The sequence below is a fragment of the Myotis myotis genome, unplaced genomic scaffold, assembly GCF_014108235.1.
Source record: "Myotis myotis isolate mMyoMyo1 unplaced genomic scaffold, mMyoMyo1.p scaffold_m19_p_3, whole genome shotgun sequence".
Taxonomy (NCBI): domain Eukaryota; kingdom Metazoa; phylum Chordata; class Mammalia; order Chiroptera; family Vespertilionidae; genus Myotis; species Myotis myotis.
In genome coordinates, this window is record NW_023416335.1 from 194,679,418 (window position 1) to 194,700,444 (window position 21,027).

The 21,027-nt window shown below is 42.1% G+C and overlaps 1 protein-coding gene and 1 pseudogene across 1 annotated transcript in view; one reads left to right on the top strand and one right to left on the bottom strand.

The window, feature by feature from the left end:
• The window catches only part of CCDC38 (coiled-coil domain containing 38), a 38,481-nt gene that overhangs the window by 1,333 nt on the left and 16,121 nt on the right, over window positions 1–21,027 (bottom strand). Inside the window, exons 8-15 of the mRNA XM_036300036.1 lie at window positions 19,864–19,941; window positions 17,767–17,827; window positions 13,029–13,092; window positions 11,318–11,469; window positions 9,924–10,059; window positions 4,781–4,981; window positions 3,821–4,026; window positions 1,132–1,225 (exon numbers count right to left, since the gene is read on the bottom strand). Coding sequence (XP_036155929.1) covers window positions 1,132–1,225; window positions 3,821–4,026; window positions 4,781–4,981; window positions 9,924–10,059; window positions 11,318–11,469; window positions 13,029–13,092; window positions 17,767–17,827; window positions 19,864–19,941 — 992 coding nt within the window. The remainder of the gene's footprint in view (window positions 1–1,131; window positions 1,226–3,820; window positions 4,027–4,780; window positions 4,982–9,923; window positions 10,060–11,317; window positions 11,470–13,028; window positions 13,093–17,766; window positions 17,828–19,863; window positions 19,942–21,027) is intronic.
• On the top strand, window positions 3,968–11,349 carry LOC118651156 (annotated as a pseudogene).

Below are 21,027 nucleotides of genomic sequence, written 5' to 3' on the forward strand. Positions count from 1 at the left end.
GGAAGGATATATTTTTAAATCAATTTTGTGGGTTTAGTGGAGTGTATACATGTGGGAGAATGATGAATGGTTAATCCTCTCTTGGGAGGAAGAGGACAAGTCAGGTGTTCATAGAACACCTGAACTAGAGAGATACAGACTCCTTAAGAAGAAATGTTACTATAAATAAAATAAGGTAATCATTACCTTTTGATACACATCTTTACAATTACCATACTTGGGAACTTTTTTCAAGTCCTTACCTCAAAAGGCTGGTTGTGAGGTGCACAATAAGCATTCACTATGGGTTAGCTATCACTGTGTTAACAACCAATTTCCACATTATCTTTGTAGATAGCCATGAAATTGGGTTCCTAGAATATATTTCAGACCCAGAGCTAGAGGAGGGAGAGTAGCATATGGAAACAAAAGGCCCTCCACACTCGGTGTGGAGACTGACTGGAAGCTCTCTGACTGCCCAATCCCAAACTTCTTATTACAGGTGATCTTGCAATATGCAGAACCTTGACTGCCAGTCCTGATTCGTCTTTTACATCTGGAGTGACACTGGGGATATAATTTTAACTCCAACTATTAATGTCATTATTTTTACAATGTGAGGGTTAGAAAACCCGGTTATATGTAATTCTCTACCTTCACTATTTCCATTGTTAAGTGAAAGAAGCAAGATTATCAGCTACCATTGAGAATAATTGACACAAATGCATAGGATATTTCCAGAAGGATGCAGATGAAACTGTTAGCAATGATTATTTCTAGGGCAGGGGGAACTAAGGATGACAACTTTCACTGACTACTCTTGTATCTTTTGAACTTTGAACCATATGCCTGTACTACCTATTCAAAAAAATTAGTTTTTGAAGTTATCTGGTTTCGTGAACCTGGAAGGAAAGAAAAAGAGGAAGGGACAAGTTTCTTTTACTGAAAAGTAGGCCTAATGGAGAACTGTTACCCAGTAATTTGAATTATTCTAAAAGTAACAAGGAACCAGAGAGAGACCAATTGAAGCTGACCAAGAAAGACTCCTGAACTTTTATCTGGATAAATTCGGTGAATTAGATATTTTGTTTTTATACCACAGAAGCACTCACACTTTGATGTAGCTGGACCTATTAATAGCAAAACACGAACCTTTTTCTTTGGTTGTGCTACTGCTCTTTCCAGAGCAGCTTTTAGCCTTTCTTCTTGGTGTTTTTGTTTTTCTCTCATTTTCTCTTCACGAAACCTGTCAAGAGGGGAAAATGTTCTAACTATAAGTCACAGAAAGTAAATGACCAATCTAAATATTATTTCCATTAAGTTTAAATGAAAGTAGTAATTCATCTTCACCCATAACTATGGCTTTTGAATATTCAAGTGAAATCTCAATAACACATCCGATTTGTGTTGAAATGGGAAGAAATTGCATGCCACCATTTTGGAAGAAGTAAAAATCTATCCCCTCTTGGTCTAAATAAGCACCTCAGTAAAGCCTTCTCATCACTCAAACTCAGCACGTCACAGTTCATCTGTACAATGGCCACTCGAATTAACTTCCAGTTACTCAACCCTCCCTTAAGTCTTCTTAAAATATACAAAAAAGTACACCAGCCACAAATGTGTAGTTCAGTGAATTACCACAAAAGTGCATTTTCCAGTTAATCTTTTTGAATGGTATTCTCAAATTAAGACCAACAAATGCAATTTGTCTTGTTTTCTTTCGGGTTGTGAGGATAAAATTAGATGACCTAGACCCGTGGTCAGCAAACCGTGGCTCGCGAGCCACATGTGGCTCTTTGGCCCCTTGAGTGTGGCTCTTTGGCCCCTTGAGTGTGGCTCTTCCACAGAATACCATGTGCGGGTGCGCACGTACAGTGTGATTGAAACTTCGTGGTTCATGCGCAGAAGTCGGTATTTTGTGGAAGAGCCACACTCAAGGGGCCAAAGAGCCGCAGGTGGCTCGCGAGCCGCGGTTTGACGAGCTGCAGTTTGCCGACCACTGATGCACAATCTTTCTACTCCAATGCTCGATGCAGAATAGGCACTCAATAAGTGATAGCTATTTCATGGACATATTTAATTTTAAGAGTTAACATGTGTTAAATACTTTTATGCCAGATCAGATATTATGTTAGGTGCCTCCAAACTAAAATTCTCTGGATAAGAACAATAAACAATTGGAATTAGATTCATGTATCACTACTGAAAATAAGTTGTAATTATCCTTGGATAACTATTTTCTGCTGAAAAAAAGAAGTGGCCCTAGCTGTTTTGGCTCAGTGGATATAGTGTTGGCCTGCAGACTGAAGGGTCCCAGGTTTTTATTCTAGTCAAGGGCACATGCCCGGGTTGTGGGCTAGATCCCCAGTAGGGGGCGTGCAAGAAGTACCCAATTAATGATTCCCATGATTGATGTTTCTATCTCCCTCTCCATTCCTCTCTGAAATAAAAAATATATGTTAAAAAAAAAGATACAAGTGTTATTAGTGTAATTATAGGTCATGTAATGGAAGGAGTAATCTTTATCTTAAAATTTTTAAACATTTGCTTTAAATTTGATAAAACTTCTCAATATCACCTTAATCTATTCTGGACTTCATTTTTATATGTGGGAAGCAGTATCCTACATGCACCAGTAATATAGTAAGCAGTAACAAAATATCTAATATTAATGGCTAATCTTACTATGTGCCAAACATGCTTTATTGCTTTTACATAGGTCATTTAATTTAATCCTCCCAACAACTCTATAAGTCATTACTGCTATTTTACAGATAAACTGGAAGTTGCATCTGGTGAACTTTCTGATCTTCTGGTTCCTTTCCTCCTCAGTGCTCATGTTCCATTGGTAATGGCATATTTATTTCATAACTAGAGACCCAGTGCACAACATTCATGCACTGTGGGGGGGGGGGGAGCGGGGGGGGGGATCCCCTCAGCCCGGCCTGTGCCCTTTAGCAATCCGGGAGCCCTTGGATGATGTCTGACTGATGGCTTAGGCCCACAGAGGCAGGAGAGGCTCCTGCCACCGCCGCTGCATTCGCCAGCCATAGTCTGGCTTGTGGCTGAGTGGCACTCCCCCTGTGGGAGTGCACTGACCACCAGAGGGCAGCTCCTGCATTGAGCATCTGCCCCCTGGTGATCAGTGTGCGTGATAGCAACCGGTTCTGCTGTTCAGTCTATTTGCATATTACCCTGCAGGATCAGGCCTAAACCAGCAGTCGGACATCCCTCTCACAATCTGGGACCGCTGGCTCCTAACCGCTAGCCTGTCTGCCTGCCTGCCTGCCTGCCTGCCTGATGGCCCTTAAGCGCCTCTGCCTGCTGTCCTGATCGCCTCCAACTGCCCTCCCCTGCTGGCCTGATGGCCCCCAACTGCCTTCCCCTGCTGGCCTGATCATCCCTAAATGCTTGCTCCCCTACGCTGGCCCGATCTCACCCCTAACTGCTCCTCTGCCCGCCTGATCACCCCTAACTGCTTGATCTCCCCTGCAGGCCTGATGGCCCCTAACTGCTTGCTCCCCTACCCGCCTGATCACCCCTAACCGCCTCTGCCTCGGCCCCTGCCATCGTGGCTTTGTCTGGAAAGAAGTCGGACGTCCGGAAGATGTCCAGTCAACCTGGTCTAATTAGCATATTACCCTTTTATTAGTATAGATAGTATTTGGTGAATGTGTTTTCCCACTAAAAAAATAGTTCTATGAGGAGGGCAGTGCAGTGGGTTCCTCCCACTGTGTCTCTATGTGGTTATCTTTGCCATATAATAGAGACTTGCTAAATGTGGAATCCAAACAAATACAACTACTCATTAAGTCATCCACTACATTTATATAAGACGTACTTTTGCCGTCGTTCTTTTTGTTTTATCCTCTCAATTGCCTCCACATTTTCTTTGGGAATGGCATCAATGAGATCACTCAGTTCCACCAGGCGAGACTCTACTTTTACCAGCTTTTGGAGTGGGTTGAGGCTGCCAACCTCACTATCTCCGATGCAGAATTTGTAGACTTGATTAATTTTTTTACTAAGAGAGTCTATCAGTTTTTCCTGAGAGTGAGAAGAAAAGGAAAGCAGAAAACAACATCACATCACTATTTGCTTGTTCAATAAATGTAAAGTTCTGTTTTACTATAGTATAATGAAAAGGCTTTTATATAATACTAAGTGTTTCCTTTAAAAGAAAAACTTCAGTGTGACTTAGAAAAGTGAGAAAATGCAGCAATGATATTTATAACAATTTATAGACAGATCATTGCTACAGTAACACCTTGGATTATTTTCTTTAAAAATATTTTATTCTAGGTATAAAAGTAATTGTGAGTTTTTAAAAAATGTTTTTGTGTATCTGATTCCCTGGGCATTCATGTAGAGGTGACATACACATTTAAATCCTGTTTTGCCACTGCAGTGCCTTTCCTTGCAGCACTGCAGGTAAGCCTCCTTTTTTTTTTTGCACTTCTTAGTCTAATTGCTAAAACTGTAATCATCCTGTCTAATAGTTATTTGCATGCATGCCTTATCTCCCTGTCTAGACTGTAAGCACCTGGAGGGCAGGAGCTATTTCTTAGGTTAACACTTATACCTAAAACAGCACCTTGCACATAACTATGCACTTACTAAATGTTTGCTGAATAAATGAATGCATTCTCTCAGAGGAAAAGAACAGTTACAAGAAAACAGATGCCCTGGCTGGCCTACAAAAGCCTTTGGGGAAGTTTAAATTTCACTCTCTCCATTGGGAAGTCATGGCAGTATTCTAGTCTAAACAGAGGCTTAGGCCAAACCTTGCTGATCCCTGTACCTGGCTACTCCTTCGTTTTAACACGTAGTTGATATGCTCGAGCTTGTAGGTAACTTGTTTCGGGATGTGTTTCGGGACCGAAAGATAACTCTCATCCTCATTCTCTTCTGGGGACTCAGCATTCGCAGTTAAGAGGGTCTCAATAAACTGCTGGGCAAGGTTAAGGTGTCTCCAGAGAGCATTCTGCCCGAATGCCTGCTTCTGCTCAAGAAGATGAGAATCACCATGAAGCCAAGGAGGAAAAATAACACTCAAGACAGATGTGGCTCCTGGAGTCGTGGGACTCCTTACAGAGCCACCAACAATTACAGGTCAAGATCTATTACCAGGAGGTGACTTCCAACAGCTTGTTTCTCCCACCTCCTACTTTAACCACCTTTCCAATGGTTCTATTTACCATAAAGCCCCCGTTTTTCAAAATTTTTTCTATTTCCTATTTATATTAAAATATGCTTTTTAAAGAAAACTTAGGGAAGTCTGAAATAATATAAAAGGAACAAGTAAAAGAACAAAGCAAAAGTCCTATTTGCCATTCACCTTATTTTTTTTCCTCTCCCTTTCTAAATAACACCTATTGTATTTCCCATTTATATTAACAGCACATTTCTTTAGAAAACTTAAGAAACACAGAAAAATGAAAGGTAAAGTAACCCATCAAAGGACGGAAGTATACATTGGATGCGAAAAAACAATATTGCTGCAATGTGAGTCATTTCAAAAATACATTGAACACTAGTTCTCAGAAAAAGCACCTTTAACATGAGAATGGTTAACTGACGGAAATTTCTGAAGGAGACTTCTTGAACACTTAAGCCTTTTAGAGATGGATGGGCAGTGGCCTTTTTGTTGTTTTTTTAAGTTCCTCCTGTCAAACGAGAGGAAAAGACAAGGAAAGATGTTTTCTTAAGGTAAGAACGGCGTGAGAAATAGAAGCAGGGGGCGAGGTTAAAGAAAATACTCATGAAAAAGAGATTGAGGGCCTGGCTCTAAGGAGGACGAGGGCAAAGAAAAGGGAAGCTCCAGATGCAGGCCTGCATGGAGACCGCTGACAGATTCTCGGCGGCCGGCGCCTGCGGCGGTCCTGGACTGCGGGGAACTGGAGCCCCAGCTCTCTGAGCACCGCCCCGCCTCCCTGGCCCCCGGCAGGAACAGGAAAAGATGGAGCTAGACCTGGAGCTGCCTCGGGGCACGGGCGGGAGCCCGGCGGAGGGCGGCGGCAGTGGCGGCGGCGGCGCCCCCCCCCCCCCCCCCCCGAGGTCTAATAGCGCCCCTCTGATCCACGGCCTCAGGGACACTTGGCCGGTGTTCCAGGCCGGGGCGCCGAGCGCCAGGCGCAACAGCACCATGTTTCCGAACCGCCCTGGCCTGCTGCTCCCAGCCTCCCGGGTCCGCAGGCACAGCCGCCCATTGCAGCAGATCCAACAGGAGGAGGGCATGGACTTGATCAACCGAGAGACCGAGGTGCAGAACGCCGTGCAGATAAGCCACTCCTGGGAGGAAAGTTTCAGCCTGAGTGACAACGATGTGGAGAAATCCGCCTCCCCGAAGCGCATCGGTTTCATTCCGGTGTCACCAAGCACCATCTGCCCCCACCCGGGGAATCGGGAAGCAGTGCTTTTCACCATCCTTGCAAAGTTTTGTGAGTAGCCACGGATTGCCTCCAAGTCCGATTCCCAGCCAACGACCCGATTTGCTACTCGAAGAAGCCAGAGTCCCATTAATGGCACTAGACCAAGTGTTCTTGGGCCATTGAAAAGAAAATGTGAAATGGAGACTCATTATCAGCCAAAGAGATTTTTCCAGGGCATCACCAACATGCTGTCTTCTGACGTCGCGCAGCTGACAGATCCTGGTGTGTGTGTGTATCTTCTGATGCCCTGGATGGAAACAGCAGCAGTACTGGCTCTTCCTGTACCTCCAAAGTCAGCGCTACCACCGACGCCCCGGAGTCACCTGCCTAGGCGGCCTCTCCATTTATTCCAGTAGATGAACTTTCACCTAAGTGACTCACCCACCCATCCCTGAGACTCGGTTGCTTTGTTTTGTTGTTGTTTTTTTTGCAATGGAGAGAAAAATCAAGTTGGATTAAGCACTGAACTTTGTCAATTAATTTGAGGCTATTTCCTATTTGACCCCTTTTCCTTTTTTGGAATTTCCTGAACTGAACTGTTGGTATTTTAGAGAACTTTTATGTCAGGTTCCTGCGGATTACTTCAGTGTAGTAATATTTTCAGACGTTTTCCCAATAAGTGTGTTGAAGCATACATCTTTCCGCTGCTAATGTCTAAATACATACGTTATCCCTTGATTTTTTAAAAAAAAAATAATTGAGAGCTCTATTTATTTATGGGATTATTAAGTTCTGATGCAAATATAAATGTTGAATAATAATAATAAAAAAAAGATGCAGGCCTACTCTTGACAGAGAAACCAAATGTCAGTCCAATCCCTGGAGCTGCCACAAGGTGGCAGGCCCAGCCCAGAGCTCGGAGGAGGAGGGGCTGCAGGGGGAGGTGTGCCTGCTTCCTGAGGTTCAGTGGGGCAGGATGGTGGAAGACTACCAGGATAAGAACATTGGATGCCTTCCAACAGAATGGGAAGTGATCCGACCAGAGCAATAGATAGAAGGAATCATTGTTATCAAAATTGGATAGGAATGAGGAGATGTCTAGATGTCATTTAAAGTTCCTTTCCAACTCAAGGATTCTGTAAGCCTTATCCATGTCACATTCTACTGTGTGCTTAATGTAAACAACTCCCAATTGAACTGGATCAGTGCCCTGTTGAAAGGAAAATTAAACCAGAGGTGACTACATTCTGCAAATTAAACGATGGAATGGCTTACATTCCATTTCATGTCCAATGAAAGTGAGCAAACAGCTGCTACACAAAATGGATGAATCTCAAACATAATGTTGAGAGAAAGAATCCAGGCAAGCCAGGCATGTTACACGGTTCCATCTATCTCAAGCTCAGTGGTCACCTTCAAAAGCATGGAAGTGAGGGAGAAGTGAGGATAGTGGTCACCTTCAAGGGATGGCAAGAGGCTTCTGGGAGTGCTGATCATGGTGTCTTCCCTGATCTAGGGAGTGGTACGGGGCTGTGCTTACTTTGAGAAAATTCTTTGAGAGGTACACTTATGATTTGTGCACATTTGAATATTACATTAAATCTATGCCTGAATTTAAAATTTTACTCTCAAAGTAATTATTGAATTAATGAAAAGTGTTTTTTAGGGGATTAAGTACAGTTAGGAGTGTGGAAGTTTTGAAAGAATAAAATTGATTTCATCGATCATAATTGACTATAGAGCCAAAGTAACTGATAATTTTGTGAATTTCAAAATTAGGTGCAACTGTTTATTTACTCATAAAAAATTATGTTTTGCAAGTGTTGAGATCTGAAAGAATGGGAATGGGAAAGCAAGAAAATTCTAAGAAAATAATACTTTCCCCTGACAATTTGTTTGCTCTCTTCCCCCTTTCCACCCCAGCATTTTACATCCCTAAGAGAGAGTGCTTTTTCCCAGAGAGGGTAATACATGAATGCCAAAATTACACCTGTGACCGCAATCTCAGTCTTTTAAAAGTAATTTTCAGATAAACTATACAAGGTTGCCTAAAAGTTTAAGAGTACTGAAAATGCTACATTTTTTCTAGCTGCCCTAAACTTGGATGGCACTATCACATTATCTGACATTTTTCATGTCAATCAGCTTCAGAATTATTTAAGCAAAATTGAAGGGTGGAAACAACCCAAGTATCCATCAGCAGATGAATGGATAAATAATGTGGTAAATAAATACAATAGAATATTTTTCAGTCATCAAAGGAATTCTGATACACACTACAACATGGATGAACCTTGAAAACATGCTAAGTGAAATAAGCCAGGCATAAAAGGACAGCTATTGTGTGATTTTGTTTATATGTGGTACCTAAAGTAGGCAGATTTATAGAGGAAGAAAGTAGACTGGGAAGATAGAGGAATGGGGAAATACTATCATTGTTTAGTGGATACAGAGTTTCTATTTGGGATGATGGAAAATTCTATAAATAGTGGTGAAGGTTACACAATATTGTGAATATATTTAATGCCATTGAATTGTAATACTTAAAATGGATAAATGGTAAATTTTATGTTATGTATATTTTATCACAATTTTAAAAAATGGTTTAAAAACCAGCATTGAAGAACTAAAAGGTAGCTAGCACCACACTTCTTGTTCTATCAGTGTGCGACCCGACCATATCCCCTCCTCACTCAGGGTGCTGTACCACCCTAGGAAGTGTGTGTGTGTGGGGGGAAGGGGTGCTTTTGGTAACCCTGCCTACCAACGGGTAGGGAAGGACAATCATCGACTGATACAGTTCCCCCAAACCTACTGCTTGAAAATCAAGTTCATAACCATAAATGTGATGTTAACCTCACATACCAGCATGAATTTTTATCTTGTGATTTTTATAAGAAAACCAATGCTAGTTGGAGTTGTGGGTCTAGAAACTAACCTAATCATTCATTCAACAAACATTTATTGAGCACCTCCTGTAGGGACACTAAACTTAGCCAAGAAGGGTAAGAAATCCCTGCCCTCGAGGGGTTTGCATCCAGCTGGGAGAGACTAACATGTAAATAAGTGAGTACATTAGCGTGTGTTACAGGTCCTCCCATAATGACTAACTACACAAGCCCCAGGGGGCCAAAATTTATCATAAGCTCAGTGTTGGTCAGATATTCCACTGTGTTGATTCAGTCCTTCCTCTGTCAATTATTTACTCCTTAAATTTCTACCAAAATGATCACAGGCAGTGAGCTACTTCATATGTACAATATGAGTGTACTAATATACACTCTGCCTAAAAGAAATGTTTTTATGGGGGAAAAAATCTCAACATCATACTTGGTCATAATTAGAGCAACATTTTAAGAGAACCCCACTGCCAATTTGAATGCTTTGTGTCTTACTACGTAAGTGGACTGTTACGTACTGGCAAGATTATTCCAAGCTGGTTTTCTGCCTGTGCCATCAACCTGAGGCTTGCGGTTTACTGTTCATTCTCCCATTCCAGTGCTTAGGACTGAGGTAAATGCAAATGCTTGTCATGAGCCAAAAATAAGATTGCTATAGGCAAAGAATGCTTACCTGGGCATCTGAATTAAATTCTCCAAAACTAAATAGCCTGGACCTTAACTCCAGCTCTGCTGCTTTTTCCTCTTCTCTCACACAGTTATCTCTAAGCACTTCCTTCTGCTCCAAAAGGAACTCGATGTTTGAATTTCTATGACAAAAGAAAGAGGCTTGTCTGTAGTGTGTGGTTTGATGCAATAAACCTTCACTCAGGAGCATCAACACTCTTCCAGGTCATGTGTTAGCAGCCTACGTCCAGCAAGCCAAACCCGAGATTATATGTGAAGACATTGCCAACATACACGCAGCTTCTCAGGTTGAAATGAGAAGAATGCACAGGGGCTGTTTTGAACCACCGTCCGGAAGCATTTTCTTCCCCTCTCCTACTTCCCTGACTCCTCCAGTAGAGAGCAGCAAAGCCGAGATGTCAGGAACTCAAGTTATGGTGAGATCTTGTTGCCTGTGTTCCCAAACTAGGGTTCAAAATAGAGACCCCTGACTCCCTCACCTAGACATTCTGATAGAGATCTGGAGATGGGTTCGGACATGGGTCCCCTTTTCCTGCCCAACCATACCCACCCATCCCTCAAAATCATATTGTCGGAGATAGGGGCGCCAGAGCTGTAAGGACTGGGAGAGAGGAGACATGGATTAAAAGGATACATGAGTGGTAACAGGTGGCTGTGAGAGTATGATTTTTAGGTTCATAACTTCTGAACAAGTTAATCTGTCCCAAAGTTCAATGAAGTTGAATGTTTAAGAAGATTGCCACCTTCTGGCCCAGACGACTGTTCTGAAAAAGCTTCTACACAGTTTTAGAATAGGTAGATACAAAGATCTGTTCTCTGCGACTCGGAGCTGTTTACCAAAATGGTAATAATACGAAATTTTACAATAGGAAGGAGTGTTGTGAGTTATCAAATCAGCCTCCTTCCCCTGACAGAAGTCCCTTTTATCACAGCCCTGATATGTTGATATCACATTACAAAATGATACAATATTTAAGTCACCAAGTAAAGCTGTTTTGCTGAGGAGAGTCACAGCCAAGGAAAATGCATTTGTAAGCACTAATTCCAGAGCATGGTTTGATTAGACAGATGATAGGGCAAAAATGGGTGTGAACAAAGACTAAGACAGTGAGTGACCCTTCCATTCTTTTGAATCTTTTATTATTGCTAGTTAGGAAAATATTTTGACATGTGAAAGGAAGTAGGGACTAAACTGAAACTAAAGCCAGTCTATTCTGTGTACATATAGCTCTTCATACAAGACAATGTAAATATCGTTCATAAACATTTCACCTTAAATCCAGAGAGACGACCAGGAAGGACCACTCGTGAATAAGTTGGACTCTGTCTCTGGTTAGAATTCGCGTAATAGGATAAATCTACTTGTTTTCAATGACTTACATTTTATCCTGTAAAAATTTTTCTCTTTTATTCACTTCTTCAAGGTTTTCATCTACATCTTGGGAATACTGTACCAAGGTCAGGTTCTGCTCCTCCAGCTCCGTGAGGACCTGAAGTAGCTCTTCTGGTTCTTTGAAATACAGCTCTGGCTCCTAGTGAATCAATAATGAAGAATAAAATTCACTTAACACCATGTTGCCTAGGTACACGTGACTTACCTAGAAAAACGCATTCTGGAATACCAGGCTGACTGTGAGGGAGATGTGGGTGGAGATGGAAGAGGAGCCTTTCCACAGGAGAGCTGGCCTCAGGAAGGGGCTTTGGAGGTGGTAGGGGAGATGAAAGGCATTGGGAAAGTAGAAGCAGAGGGTGAGGAAAAAGAAGCAAGGACGAAGCAGAAGAGGGAGGGCAGGAAAAAGGGAAAGGGGTCTAGGGAAAGGCAAGGGAGAAGAAACAGAAGGAATATAAAGATAGGAGGCTACATGAAGGCCATTTTCTCCCCTAATTTTAATTATTTTACATTTTCCAAAATTTTATGTGTAAGTATGCATTATTTTAAGTAAATTTAATTTTTATACACCCGTATTAATCATATTTTCCTATAGCCAGGGGGCGAAAACAACCTAAATGGCTATCAATGAATGAATGGATAAAGAAAATGTGGTATATCCATACAATGGAATGTTAACCATAAAAAGAAGGCAAGCCTGTCGCATGCTACAACATGGATGAACATGGAAGATACGCTAAGTGAAACCAGTCACAAAAGGACAAATACTGCATGACTCCACTTTTATGAGTTATCTAAAGTAATAAAACTCTTACAACAGTGGTAGCCAGGAGCTAGAGGGAGAGGGTTAGACGAGTTGTTCAATGAGTATGGAGTTTCAGTTTTGCAATATGAAAAATTATAGGGATCTATTGCAAAAGCGTGTGCATATAGTTAACACTACCATACACTTAAAAATAGTTACGATGGTAAATTTTGTGTGTTTTTTTACCGCCACGAGAAAAAAAAAATGCCTTGGGTAAGGTGTGTTTTATATAATAATAGATGGTGTTTTAAAGTGTTTTTTGGCCCTGGCTGGTTTGGCTCAGTGGATAGAGTGTCGGCCTGTGAACTGAAAGGTCCCGGGTTTGATTCCAGTCAAGGACAAATGGCCGGGATGCGGGCTTGATCGCCAGTAGGGGGGTGCACAAGAGGCAGCTGATCAGTGATTCTCTCTCATCATCAATGTTTCTCTCTCCCTCTCCCTTCCTCTCTGAAATCAATAAAAATATATTTAAAAAAATAAAGTGTTTTGTGTTCCTTTTGAGTTTCTGTAGTCATATTTAGTGTGGGAGTTAGCTCAGAGTCAATCTTATAGCCATGAAGGGCTATTTTGTTGAAGGTCCATTTATCTTACAGTTCAGCTCCTCAATATATCTCAAGCCCTAATGAAATGATAAGCAGCCAGGAAGTGGCTATTTTTTTTTACAGGAAAACTGTAGGTAATATGTCTCCCAAATTATTGCCTACTTTAACATTTTTTTTTTCATAAAATGTCTCATGACAAAGATGAACTATATATACAACTGAGGAGCAGTATCAAAATCATATTTTTCTTCTGGAAAGTTATGGAATATTTGGAATAGAAAATTTTAATTTCAAAAGCAGAAATGAATATTTTACCCAACACAATATTTAAATCAAGAAATATAATCTGGTTACCATTTCAAAGTCCATTTCATCATCTATCAAGCATTCCAAACTGTCTTCTGAACTTTCAGATTGGCTGTAAAAGAAAAAAGAAAAAGATGCCTGATTTCTGAGTCATTTTCTGTCAACAGGTTTGCTTTCACTTCTAAATTTTCTTTGGAACCTCAACCTAATTTTTGTTCAATAGCCTGCTTAGCCTTTTAGGGGACTGCTTATTTCAGGAAGCAATGGATTCCATGAGTATGTCAAAGAAAAGTAGATTCATCCAGACAAGGGTGACATATGCAAACAATGAGACCACCAGGAAGAGCTATCCCAGACAGTACCAATTATTTGAGGTGCATCTATAGAGTCAGGTAATTTTCTTAGAGCAACACATGACAACCTACATTACACATCCATTTTGTTCACTTTAACTCAGTCTTCTTGAAAAACTGAATGTGCCTTAGTGCTCAAAACCAAGCTTGTACCCCTGAGTGATACCATATTTGCTTTTTAAAGAGCAGGTTTTATTTTTAAAAATATCTTCCAATGAGAAAATGTGGGCTGTAGAGTGATAATTTACATCATTAAAGAATAATTATGTGGCTCTGGCAAAACTCTTTAAGAAGGATATATTGAAAATGATTGCAATATTAAAGAAGTAGGAACTTTCAAGTAGAGGACAGTGATGATGGGGAAAGTGAGTAAATGGGTTGGAGGAGGGAGGACAGTTAGAGATACATGAAAGAATGAAATCATGGAAACCAAGATTAGAAAGGATAAAAGGACAGTCTACAAACTGAGAGGAAATATTTTCAAACCACAAAGTCACAAAGTACTAGTATCTAAATATGTAAAGAATTCTCGAAAAACCAAGATGGCGGCATAGGTAAACACCGGAAATTTCTGCCTTCCACAACAACTTCAAAAATACAACGAAAAGACAAAACGGACATCATCCAGAACTACAGGAAGGCTGGCTGAGTGGAAATTCTACAACTAGAAGGAAAGAGAAAAGCACACTGAGACTCAGAGGAGCTGCAGAAGTAAAGTGCAGAGGTACAGAGGCTCAAGAGCGTGCGGAAAGGGGCTGGCACCTGAGGACGGGGCTGTCTTTTTGAATCGGGAGGGAGTCACAAGCTCCCGACTACTCTGAACTCCAGTTCTGGGAAGTCTCTGGGGACCCAGGACTCATACGGGGAGAAACTGGACTGTCTGGCAGTGGGCAGAACTCAGAACTCGAGGGCGACTTTCCCTCAGAGGTGCTTGCAGCAATTACTGGGACACTGAGACATGGGGCCCCTTAGGGCAGGGCTGAGGATCTGCCATAGCTGTTTGCTCCACCCTGTTGATTTCCTGAGACCCTGCCCCACCCAGGCTGTGGCAGAGGCTTTTGCATATGAATGCCCCGGCCCTTTGCAATCTGAAAATTACCTAACAAATTGCAGCTGGGCCAGACAGACCCAGAACTTCAAAGAGAAGGCCCAAGGCCCCACAGCAGCTTGCATTGCTTCACAGCTGGGCCTTATCTGGGCACCTCCAAACTCCAAAAAAAGGAAGGGGAATCTGCAGATCTCTTTGTAGCTCCTGCTGAGTAGCCTCAGGCAGAGGCTAAATTAGCACCTCCTTAAATCCAAGAGCCAGTGTACCCAGTGGTCAGAGTGGAACCATCCAATTACAACTCCTCAGATCCATAAGGGACACACTCAGGGGGCAGACTCAGTGAGTACCAAAGCCCCACTGAAGCAAGTTTGGCCCCAAAAGGGTGTCTTCAGCACAGAAGTTCTCCCACTGCAGACACAGCTGATTCTCACAGCCATTTGGCCTGGAGGTCAATTCCTCCCAGTGATACCTACAACAATCAAGGCTTAACTACAACAAGACTGTGCACAAAGCCCACAAAGGGGTGCACCAAGAGTGTCCACCTCAGGTAATTGGGGAGGCTGAGTCACTGGGCCCTATAGGACACCTCGCACACAAAGCTACCCTACCAACACAGGGAAGCATAAAAAATGTGGAGACAAGAAACAGGTCACAAATGACAGAAATGGAGGAAAGCAAACTACTGGATATAGAGTTTAAAACCACGGTTATAAGGGTTTTCAAGAATTTTCTGGAAAACATCAATAAATTTAATGAGACCCTGGAGGATATGAAAAAAGACCAACTAGAAATTAAGCATACACTGACTGAAATAAAGAATAATATACAGAGATCCAACAACAGACAAGAGGATCCCAAGAATCAAGTCAAAGATTTGAAATACAAAGAAACAAAAAATACCCAACCGAAAAAGAAAAAAGAATCCAAAAATATGAAGATAATGTAAGGAGCTTCTGGGACATCTTCAAGCGTACCAACATCCAAATTATAGGGGTTCCAGAAGAAGAGAGAGGGCAAGATATTGAAAACCCATTTGAAGAAATAATGACAGAAAACTTCCCCTACCTGGTGAAAAAAATAGACTTACAAGTCCAGGAAGAACAGTGAACCCCAAACAAAAGGAACCCAAAGAGGACCACACCAAGACACATCATAATTAAAATGCCAAGAGCAAAACACAAAGAGAGAATCTTAAAAGCAGCAAGAGAAAGAAAGCCAGTTACCTACAAGGGAGTACCCATACGACTGTCAGCAGATTTCTCAAGAGAAACAATGCAGGCCAGAAGAGAGTGGCAAGAAATATTCAAAGTGATGAATAGCAAGAACCTACAACCAAGATTACTTTATCCAGCAAAGCTATCATTCATAATTGAAGGTCAGATAAAGAGCTTCACAGATAAGAAAAAGCTAAAGGAGTTCATCACCATCAAACCAGCATTATATGAAATGCTGAAAGGTATTCTTTAAGAAGAGGAAGAAGAAAAAGGTAAAGATAAAAATTGTGAACAGCAAATACATATCTATCAACAAGTGAATCTAAAAATCAAGTGAATAAAAAATCTGATGAACAGAGTAAATTGGTGAATATAATAGAACCAGGGGCATGGAACGGGAGTGGACTGACAATTCTTGGGGGGAAAGGAGTGTGGGGGTGCAGGAAGAGACTGGACAAAAATCGTACACCTATGGATGAGGACAGTGGGAGGGGTAAGGGCAGAGGGTGGGGTGGGAACTGGGTGGAGGAGAGCTATGGGGGGAAAAAAAGAGAAACAACTGTAATAATCTGAACAATAAAGATTTCATAAAAATAAATAAATAAATAAAATGATTTCTATTAAAAAAAAATAATTCTCAAAACCCAACAGTTAATCCAGTTGGAAAATGAGCAAAAGACATGAATGAACATTTCACCTAAGAGGATATAAAGATGCAAACAAGCTCATGAAAAGATGTTCAACACCATTAGCTACTAGGGAAATGCAAATCAAAAGCACAGTAAGTTATACACATCTATCAAAATAGTTAAAGTATGAAAACAGTGAAAATACCAAGTACTGGTGAAGAGGTAAAGAAACTGGATCCCTCATACATTGCTGGTGGGAATGTAAAATGGTACAGCCACTCTGGGGAATAATTTGGCAGTTTCTTTAAAAACTAAACTTGCATTTACTATCATCTCAGCAATTGTATTCTAGGCATTTATCCTAGAGAAATGAACTATGTTACACAAAAAGTTGTATAAATATATTTACAGTAATTTTATTCATTATAGCCCCAAATTGGAACCAATCTAGATGTTCTCCAGTGAGTGAATAATTATGGGCCCAGTATGCTTCCGCTGCACAACTCTGCTCTCTCAGTGAGTGAATAATTAAATTGTAGTGTGTCCATACTACTCAGCAAAAAAAAAAAAAAAAAAAAAAAAAAAAGGAACCAATTACTGATACACCCAACAGCTTGGATCAATCCTCAGAGAATTATACTTAGTAAAACATCCAATCCCAAAAGGTTACATACTGTGTGATTCCATTTATATAACATTCTTAAAATTATAAAAATCATAGAAATAGAGAACACTTTAGTGGTTGCCAGGTGTTAGGGGAGGTGGAGAGAGGGAAGTGAATGTGACTAAAGAGGCAACATGAAGAATCCTTTTGGTATGTTCTGTATTTGATTGTCTCTTGACTTTATTAATGGCAATATCCTGGTTGTGATATTGTACTACAATTGCAAGATGTCACCATTTAGGGAATCTGGGTAAAGGGGACATAGCGTGTTTCTATATTATTTCTTATAACCACATGTAAATCTACAATTACCTCAAAATAAACATGTAATTAAAAACAAAAGTGACTGCTAAATGCCGTAGTGCCCCTGGAATTCAGAGCACAGCGCCTGTGTTGACTTTTGTCATGTATGACTGTCGTGGATTCTGTGGTGCTGGCTCAGATCCTTTCCTTGGGGCTGGGGTTATCCAACTTGGCCATCAATATATTTTCTTAAAGCTCCCTTGTGGTAGCCAGGGTTGAAACAAACAACAATGCTGTATGGTTCTACTACCTCAGTTTTGAATGATGTGGTGAATTGCAAACACATAGGCCAGCAGAGTAACATATAAACAGTTGGGCAGTAGACTCTGAGAGACAAAGACCCAAGATGCAGGTGACAGGCATTTTCTGCAAACAGCAGCTGCAGGCACTTCTCAGAGAACGCAGGAAGGCCTGTAAGAACTCAGTCAGCTCAGGAGCACACAGAAATGGCAACCACGAACTCCAATATCTGTTATGATGGGTGTGACTACGTGGTAGTATATGTTAAAGAAAGGATAAGGGAGATATTTGGTGAAAAACAGTTTCCAAGAGAGTTCATCAAGTAAGTACTGTACTCTGATAAGGGTGATTCGCCATTCTCTACGTTGGAAGGGGGCTTCTTGCGTTGTTTTCCTGCTCAAAATGTCCAGGTGAAGTCCATGTCATTGGTGATGGTGGAGGTGAAAAGAAATAACATATAATTAGAAATTAATTCTTATTATTTGGTTCAAGATACTCATTGTTCTGCGTTGATATGCCCATTACTTTAAAAAATTAGAATTATAATAACAGAAATAGAAGCTCTTTTATTCTACTGAAATTGGATTTCAAGCATAAGAATAAAATCAAAGGCAAACTGGTGGGGGTCGGGGGCATTTGCCCAAAACAATACATGTCACAAATCAGGGACATAAATTGTGAATTAAGAGTCATGGTTCTATTTTGACCTAATCATATATGTTTCTAATCACTGGTTTTTTTTAATTGAAGGGAAAAAAATGTTGGACACTCCAATTGTTACATTGGTGGAGAAACCTACCATTGACACATACAAGTCACCCGTGCACTTGTTCCCCACATTTACATGCACTTGTTCCCCCCACGTCTTCATGCACTTGTTCCCCCATGTCTACATGCACATGTTCCCCCCATGTCTACATGCATGTGTTCCCCCCATGTCTACATGCATTTCCCCACACATGTACATGCATTTGTTCCCCCCACATGTACATGCATTTGTTCCCCCCACGTCTTCATGCACTTGTTCCCCCCATGTCTACATGCACGTGTTCCCCCATGTCTACATGCACGTGTTCCCCCCATGTCTACATGCACGTGTTCCCCCCATGTCTACATGCACGTGTTCCCCCCATGTCTACATGCACATGTTCCCCCCATTTCTACATGCACGTGTTTCCCCATGTCTACATGCACTTGTTCCCTCCACGTCTACATGCATTTGTTTCCCCCACATCTACATGCATTTGTTCCCCCCACATCTACATGCAATTGTTCCCCCCTCATCTACATGCAGTTGTTCCCCCCACATCTACATGCAATTGTTCCCCCCACCTCTACATGCACTTGTTTTCCCCACATCTACATGCACGTGTTCCCCCCACGTCTACATGCACGTGTTCCCCCATGTCTACATGCACTTGTTCCCTCCACGTCTACATGCATTTGTTTCCCCCACATCTACATGCATTTGTTCCCCCCACATCTACATGCAATTGTTCCCCCCTCATCTACATGCACTTGTTCCCCCCACATCTACATGCAATTGTTCCCCCCACCTCTACATGCACTTGTTTTCCCCACATCTTCATGCACTTGTTCCCCCCACGTCTACATGCACGTGTTCCCCCATGTCTACATGCACTTGTTTCCCCCACATCTACATGCACTCGTTCCCCCCATGTCTACATACACTTGTTTCCCCCACATCTACATGCACTCGTTCCCCCCATGTCTACATGCACTTGTTTCCCCCACATCTACATGCAGTTGTTCCCCCCACATCTACATGCAATTGTTCCCCCCACCTCTACATGCACTTGTTTTCCCCACATCTTCATGCACGTGTTCCCCCCACGTCTACATGCACGTGTTCCCCCATGTCTACATGCACTTGTTTCCCCCACATCTACATGCACTTGTTCCCCCCATGTCTACATGCACTTGTTCCCCCCATGTCTACATACACTTGTTTCCCCCACATCTACATGCACTTGTTCCTACCACATCTACATGCACTTGTTCCCCCCATGTCTACATGCACTTGTTCCCCCCATGTCTACATCCACTTGTTTCCCCCACATCTACATGCACTTGTTCCCCCCTGTCTACATACATGTGTTCCCCCGCACATCTACATGCACTTGTTCCCCACATATTATGTCCACACCTGATCCTGATTTGGAACTGAGCAGTGGCAAAAGTGGTCTCAGGTCTTTTCATCCAGTGTCTCCCAGGTCCCCCCAGATCATCTTTCCTTACACCAGCACTCTTAGGACTTTCAGTCACTCTTTCTCCTATTCTGACTTGAAACCACAGCAGTCCTCACTCTCCCGCCCTCTTTTCCAGGTTAATAGGTCCTTGATCTCCACTTAGAGATGGGCACCTTCTCTGGTTTTACTTTTGTGAGTGAAGTCTCAGATCTCTTGTGTTACCTGAGCTCCTTTTCCTCCGGGAATGTTCTTCTAAATCTGATGTAGTCCATTTCTCACTGTGGTTTATTTTCCTGAATCCTAGAAATGGAAAAGAAAGAGGGAGGACCCACTTCTGAAAATGAGAACTTTGTTTTCGAGTGAAAGTAGCATTATTGTAAAAGCTTCCAGGGACAGAAATATAAGATGGGGACATCGTAACCAATAAACGCATGATGTAGACAGCAAGGGCCGGTCTCTGGAGCAGGCAGACCTCCTCGAGGGCACGAGGCGGTCTCTATCTCCTGCATCAGTCGGTCATAACCTCTAAAATCGCAATGTGAGCCATTCACTGCTCTGGACTCATTGCTGTCTGAGCATTCTCTAGCTAGATGGCAAGTCTGGGAGCACTGAATCTTAAGCTGTGAGATGCAAATGCTTCTCACTTTTTCTTTCCACTTGTTTTTCCTCTTGTCAAACATCATGTATAGAGTTTAACCAAGTGTCATCACTGTGCTCACTCAATATTTCATACACGTGTCTAACTTAAACTCAGTAGTGAAAGACACAGGGGAGCTGAGCAGAAAGGCCATCTGTGACGTACTGGTAAATGCTTAACAACCAGCTCTCTGGGGAAAAATCCTCCCTGATTTGTTGTTGACCGATTTCTGTGATGTCGATGTTCTCACCCCAGAGTCTCAGAATCGGCTCTCTGAGTAGCCCCCTCCTCTCCAGTGCTCTGCTCTGCGCCCTCCCTGGGCCCCAGCTCTGTCCTTTCATCTCATGGGGACGGCTGGGCCCGCCTGGGCTCCCCCTTCCAGAGCTGCATTCTGTCCCCAGCAGCACCCAGAGGCCATCACAGGCCCATCTCATTTGTTGCCTCTCTCTGAGGGGTTCCTTTGCATCTTTCCTGATGTCCAATGACTGAAAACTGTTCCTTCGTACATTTTTCAGACTTTTCAGGCAGGAGGGTGTCTGGTTCTTGTTACCTCAAAGTTACTAGAAATAGAAGTCTTTCCTTGTGACCCCACTTTGATCACTTATTAAATTATTATCTATAGCCCTGGCTGGTGTGGCTCAGTTTGGTTGAGCATCATCCCCTGCACCAAAAAGTTGCCGGTTCAATTTCCAGTCAGGGCACATGCTCAGGTTTCAGGCTCAATCCCCAGTCAGGGGTATGCAGGAAAC